The sequence below is a fragment of the Papaver somniferum genome, chromosome 10 (assembly GCF_003573695.1).
Source record: "Papaver somniferum cultivar HN1 chromosome 10, ASM357369v1, whole genome shotgun sequence".
Lineage (NCBI taxonomy): Eukaryota > Viridiplantae > Streptophyta > Magnoliopsida > Ranunculales > Papaveraceae > Papaver > Papaver somniferum.
The window spans coordinates 139,579,333-139,586,392 of NC_039367.1; the positions used below are offsets into that span (position 1 = coordinate 139,579,333).

The 7,060-nt window shown below is 36.4% G+C and overlaps 1 protein-coding gene and 1 pseudogene across 1 annotated transcript; both read right to left on the bottom strand.

The window, feature by feature from the left end:
• Positions 1-228: 228 nt before the first annotated feature.
• LOC113316324 lies at positions 229-2,307 on the bottom strand (annotated as a pseudogene).
• A 2,300-nt stretch (positions 2,308-4,607) lies between these two features.
• On the bottom strand, positions 4,608-6,236 carry LOC113316325 (putative golgin subfamily A member 6-like protein 3). Its single transcript, XM_026564534.1, has one exon. It carries the CDS (start codon positions 6,234-6,236, stop codon positions 4,608-4,610), a length of 1,629 nt encoding a protein of 542 aa, XP_026420319.1.
• Between the last annotated feature and the right edge of the window lie 824 nt (positions 6,237-7,060).

Below are 7,060 nucleotides of genomic sequence, written 5' to 3' on the forward strand. Positions count from 1 at the left end.
ATAGTTGAGAAACATTTGGCATTTAAATTTGCAATGAACTGCAATTATAAAATGCCACAATTATAAGTATCGATAAAGTTCAAGTATGAATACAATGCAAGTCTTTTATGACTAAATTTAGCAATTGTCAAATAAAAATTCCAATAATCGGACATCTAATTTGGAGAACTTGTCGAAATGCTAATACTAACCATCCAGTGAGTTAATAATTTAAAAAAAACACAGTTCTTAAGAACTCCCATGAGATACAATTGAAGAAATGGATTGTGCCGAAATGAAAGCAGTCAGGCTTTCAACATCACGATCTCCATTTCCCGACATCGCTTTATCAAGCATGATTTTAATTGCTATTTGAGCAACTTCAGCAAACCATTCATCTTCTGGCAATACACTGTATGGATCTTCCCCTGGCATATGCTTCCAAATGTCTTTCAGTCTTTGATTACTTGGTGAAGATTACGAGATAATTAACGGCCTTGGGATGGAAAAAAGAGTTATGAACTCCATGTCCGTTGAAGTCCGAGAGGACGCATAGGTCTTGGACCGGACTCAATTTCCTCCCAAAATGTTCGGCCGTTAGAGAGCCACATAACATAATAACTGTCTCTGTTAGCCTCATCAATAGTTGTAAATCTTTCGCTCCCCACAAACATATCAGCCACTATCATTGCCATCCTACTGACTTTCGCAAATAGTATTTGAAATATAGGTGATGGAAACCACTCATCCTCTTCAACATCCCCATCCATACCTATATATATATATGTCTCCGCATTCAAGTGGGTAAAACCATCTTCAGTGAAAATTAGCTCAAGGGCATGTTGACGACAGGACGTTTCTCTTAATCTATCAACAGGGCGTTGAAGCCGTTTCTTCCATTCCCTTTGTTCTGGACCACGATTTTGTCGGTCTGAAGCTCCTCTAGGTAGTTCATCTTCTCCACCAACCTGATTCTGCGAGCTAAGCTTCATGAATGCTCGTGGGAGTAATTCATCTGCTAATAAAAATGCATTTGCTAATAAAACCATTTGGTGGGATTCATGTAGTTGTGGACCTCCCAGATTGTGTACCAACAGGAGGATATGTGAGCCCCCAATCATCGGCGGCGGCTAAGGCAGCACTACTTTCTTTAATTTTTTTTATATTAGCATCAAGTGCCTGTTCAACAGTAGATCTAAAAAGCCTCAAAATTACAGGGCAGAATGTTAAACCACGAGATTCCAGCAAGGAGCAATGACCCAACGCTATTTGAACACACTCGGCTGCAGCTCTTAGCCCTCCAGCAGCTACTGAAGCAGATAATGCATGTATCTTTCACAAGAAGTGCTAAAGTTTCAGTCAGATCAATCGACCAAGTCACAAGTTCGGATGTATACACTGGTTCTTCACCAAATACAGCTAAAGACTCATCCGCTGCTTGGGTGATCCATGAGAACACGAGTGTGAGAGAACAGCTGTAAATGCTTCTCCATATGAGGTGCTTGATGAACGCAAACTTTGCATGTTATATTGAAACCTTCGATAATGAGCATTAAGTAATAATGTATGTGCGCGAGAGGTCCATCCCAAAGATTTTTTAAAAAGCTAAAATGTCTGTACGAAGCTCAGCGCCGCGAGTAGAGGGTTGACAAGCAGCTTCAACAAGCTGATCAGCTAATTTTTGTCTATGGATATTGCAGTTTTTAACGATAAAAGTGCTGAAGGGTGCGATGTCTTCTTGTGATATGCTTCTTTGGCTACATTTTCAGCTTGATCAAGTGTAGCTAGAGCTTCATCAACTCTTCTCTCGGACAATAAAACTTCAAGGGCATTAGGAAACTCTGAGCACCACTTTTCAACTTTAGAGGACTGTGATTGATCAAAGTTATAGGTATCTCATCCAACGTCGAATCATTTGTATCAGTAGGTAATGCATCCACATTGACTCCATCGGCTAAACCATGAACTAAAGCTGCTTGATTAGTCAAAAAATTTCTCATAGAGAGAAGCTCACCTTCAAGATCTGAAATTCCTTTTGAAGTACGAATGAAAGCGGCATAAATTTAGAGTAACGGTTTTACGCATTTCCTCGCTTTCTTCAAATCATGAATATGACTACACAATCTCCCTAAGGGTTTGGCATTTACAGGTGAGATAAGCATCAGGATCAAACTGAGAGCTTTTGAAAATCTTAAGCTTGTCGGAGAGTAGTGTACTTTGATGACCACGTTCGTGACCAGTTTCATAATCAGATGATAAAACTCCACTGCTTCCCTCACTTGGGTTTCTCTGTTTTTTGGGCTTTGATTTTGTTGTTGAAGAAGCCATTTCTCTTCAAAAAATTAAATAAATTAGAGAAACAAAAATATCTAACACCCAGATTTTTTTTATTGATTATGAAAGTGAAATCTGAATGGGAAACATGATAACGCATCATCAATGGTGTTTTCTGAAGAGATTGAAAATAATCTAGAGATTCTAGCATTTAGGAAACAACGAATTTCCTTGATCCTGACTTGCAGTGGCAGTTAGATAGTTTGGTCTACAACTGAGATTGTGTCTTCTTATGTTCAAGGAGCTGTACTCCTCCTAATAAACACATATTCTAGTTCAATTTTGTTATTGTTTATAAAATTTATAAACTCATGTGCACGAATAAATAAATTAGTTGTACACTTACAAATAAATTCCTGTCCATCAAGGAGGAGCTGTGCTTGATGTTACTTCAAAATCCACATGATAGCACACGACATTTTCTTCAAATGTGGCTGGCCTTAGGCGTACTTTTCTGGCTAGTTTGCCTGCTGCAATCTCAAATGCCAAATTAATCATTTCATAATGGGAAATCTGACCATCCTACTGCCAGACTTTAATACAACGGTTACGGTTAGTAGCATCGACTGTCAACAATGGAAACAAACTATTATAAATCATTTATTTATTTTTTATCGGAGAAATAGAATTAGATTAGAAGGCTTATCATGGATAAGCAGGGAGAATACAACAGGAGAAACAAGAGATTACAGCCCAAGGGACTAGAGTACAACAGGAGAATAAAAAAGCTACATCACGTATGTTAGAACATGGTCCCAGTTAGCTAGCACTAGATCAAGGTTGATGTCCTTAAGCGGCTCCTTTTATTCATCCTATCTCTTTCGGGAGGCGGCTTCATGCTCAGGAAATAGCTGCCTAGAAATCAAGTTTTTATTTTCTTTGATCAGCAAATGTAATTTTTGTTATAGGGAACGCCTACGAGGGGTAAGCAGAAAAGGCTCGAAAGAGATTAACACAAACTGGACAATAAGATCCTACAGTACTAACACACCCTCACTTCACAAAGAAAGTTACATAAAACCGAAAGAGAACTACTCCCTCCGTTATTTTTTAATAGGTCGGTTTCTTTTTTTTTTTGAGAAAATTAAGAAAAATTAAGAAATTAATTATTAAAAGTGGTCCTCTAAACTCTTGTCAATAAAAGAAGTGAAGTGAAATGGTCCCCACGACACTTGTCAGCCAAATAAATAAGTGAAATGGTCCACATAACACTTGTTATCAAAATAAGTTAAAAGAAAAGTGGTCCCAGAAAATTAAAGTAACATTTGACTTTCCCAATTAGGAAACTGAGATATTTTTTTTGAAATATTTATTTACAGAAACTGGTCTATTAAAAAATAACGGAGTAAGTACAAAATAAAGAAAGAATCCCGGTTTAAGAGCGCATTGTCTAAAGATAAACCCCTTAAATTATCTGACTTTCACTTCACAAAGAAAGCCTGGATTTTCACTTGTTTTATGACATCGTTGGCAGTAGCTGCAGCGTCTTCAAAGACTATGGCATTTCGTGTTTTCCAACAAATTGCTGCTGGCCGATGATTCAAGGACAACCTGCACAACCTTAATAAACTCACTCTACCTGACCATATTTTCTAGCTCAATCTTCTCATGTCAACAAATTAAACCTTACTCATCAAATAGTCTACAAACATAAATCGCTATAGCGCTTTAATGCAGCATCAAAATCCTCATTTCCTTCATCTTATCAACAACTATACAGCAAAAACTCTGAACCCAAATTAAGAAAAACTCCCAATTTTCCTACAAAACTCAGTTACCCGTAGTTCCAAATTTCCAACATCAACAAGTACTTAAAGATCAAATACTAGTAAAATTGATCTTATTGTCGCATGCTTTTCATATTCATCAACAAATGAGAAAATCCTAGCTCCCATGTGAACAATAGGGTAATCCCTCCAAAGTTCTTGCCACCGTTTTCTGTAAATCAGAGCATCTAGACTGAACTGGAAACACTACTATACCCTAAAGCTCTTCTCATTACAATAGCAACTACCTACACATTCAAAATCCATATCAACTTCATCACTTTTTGATATGGTTTTTTTCCAACAAAAATTTTAACTTCAATGCCATATATATAGATAAAAAATTACCAAATCAACAGATAATTGAAATATTTCTTTTGATAAAAAGCATCCAACTTTTACCACACTAAAAGAAACAAGATACTAACTCTGGACTCTAAACTAATAAAGAAGAAAAAAACACTAATAATCCCTAAATTCATATATTCGAAATATTACCTTGTAAATTAAAAAGCGTGGCTAAGCAAGTCATATGATATGATCCAACAAAAATGCCGTAGCGTAGACCCCAGCTCCATACATCATATAGACACAAGGATTGCGATACATTGCGGCCACCTTTTGTTCAAATTTGTCCATTCTTTCTTCAACTTTCTTAATGCTTTCTTGAAAAGGTACGAAGTTCATTCGTTCAAGATCGTTAGCTTCTTTTTCCCGATATTTCAGATCCTCACGGCTTTTTGAAACTTGGTTAGCAAATGTTTCACATACTTTCAGTAACTTCACAACATCTTCCTGTTGTTTTTCAGCTTCTTTCACTCTTTCTTCAAATTTCACACGCTTATATGCCATGTCTTGTTGGTCTTTTAATACTTGGCTAGCTATTTTTTCACCTTCTCTGAGATTTTTTTCAAATTCCTTCGCTCCTTCTTCCCGTAGTTTTTCAACTTCTTTCACTCTTTCTTCAAATTTCAGGCGCTGATATTGCGAATCTTGACGGTCTTTGAATACCTGGATAGCTATTTTTTCACCTTCTTTTAGCTTTTTTTCAAATTCCTTCGCTCCTTCTTCCCGTAGTTTTTCAACTTCTTTCACTCTTTCTTCAAATTTCAGGCGCTGATATTGTGAATCTTGACGGTCTTTGAATACCTGGATAGCTATTTTTTCACCTTCTTTGAGTTTTTTTTCAAATTCCTTGGCTCCTTCTTCAAATTCCTTGAGCCGAAGTGTAACACCTACATATTTTGATTCTTGCTTAGCAAATTTTTCTTCAGCTTCTTTCAATCCTTTCTGATGCTCAAGTGTCAAATCTTGTCGGCTTTTTAATATTTGGTTAGCTATTTTTTCACCATCTCTCAGTACTTTTTCAAATTCTATCACTCTTTCTTCCAATTCATAGCTCTCAAGATCGTTAGCATCTTTTTCCCGGTATATCTTATCTCGAAGAAGTTTTAATTCTCCACAGCTATTCGATACCCATTCTTCAAGTGTTTTTTCTGCTTCTTTCCTTTTTTGTTCAAATTTCTGGTGCTCAAGTATCAAATCTTTTTGGTTTCTTAATACTTGGATAGCTATTTGTTTTTCACCTTCTTTTAGTATTTTTTCAGCTTCTCTCACTTTTTCGTCAAATTTCTTGTTAATAAGATCGCTAGCTTCTATTTGCCGACATGTGAAATCTGCACGGTTAGTTAAGGCTTCTTCGACAACGTCCTCGACTTTTTTCACTCTTTCTTCAAATCCCCTATTGATTTGATTAGTGAGTCCTATTTCCTTAACTTTTTCCTGATATGCCAATTCTTCGCGGCTTTTCAAGTCTTTAACTGTTTTCTCCAACTCTTTCAGTTTTTGTTCAACTCCCTTAATGGCGGCTATTTTAGTGGATCCTGATTTTTCAACTCCCCTACTCAAGTTTTTCTGAATGCCATGAGATCTTTCTTTGACTCTGTTAACTCTTTTTTGAAGATGGTTAAATTCTTCACGGCAAATCGGATCGGACTTTGGTCGCCATTGATGGTTGGTCGTCGTGGGCGGTTTCACCGTGGTCTGATTCACGAAGGAAAAGCTTTGATCAATGACTTTTCCCTGGAGATCGATAAGATTTCTGGAATTACTGGAGAACCTCCAAGGAATGTATCTAACAGCGATTCTCGACGCCATGACGGTGATTAGGGTTAGTTTATTGAAAATAATATGAGGCTTAGTTAGCCTAGATGGTTGGTTTTCATTATTTTATACATCCGAGGCCTTTCGGTTTGGGTATTTTTTGGTGGTGAATTGGGCTTTTCGATGAATTTGTCATTGGAAAAATTAGACTCAGGCTCAAAAAAAAAATAATATTTTCATTGTCAAGTTCACAATTAATTTTTAAATACCGTGACATTCATAATTATTTCCGTGACATTCATAATTATATGAAATTATTAAAAATGTCTGCACGACGGATTATGCATCCGCATAACGGGTTATGCATCAGGGGTATAATTGGTAACGCAACTTGGATATAACATATCTAAAAATCCGTGCTTTGGAATTTTACAAATTTTCTATCGTTGAAAATCTTTTTAAGAGAGCTACGTAACGAGTGCAAACAACAATATCAAATTTTTGTTTTTCACGAAAAAATCGGAGGTGATCATCATTTTAGGCAAAATTTTCGAAAACTTGATACATAACCATTATACAGCCGCCAAAAAAGATACGTAACACATTCTGCAGACGCATAACGAATTATGCAACCATTTTCTCGACTGCACAACAAATTATGCATCTATAACAAGTTATGTAGCCATTGTTTTGGTTGATTTTAGTGCGTACATAAAAAAATTGATGCATAATGCATTATGTAGCCATATTTTCGAATGCATGATAGGTTATGCATCAATTTTCACGACTGCATAACATGTTATGCAGATATTATTATTGGTGCATGACAAGTTATGCAGTCTTTGTTTTTTTTGTTTCGGTAGTGACAAAAAACCACG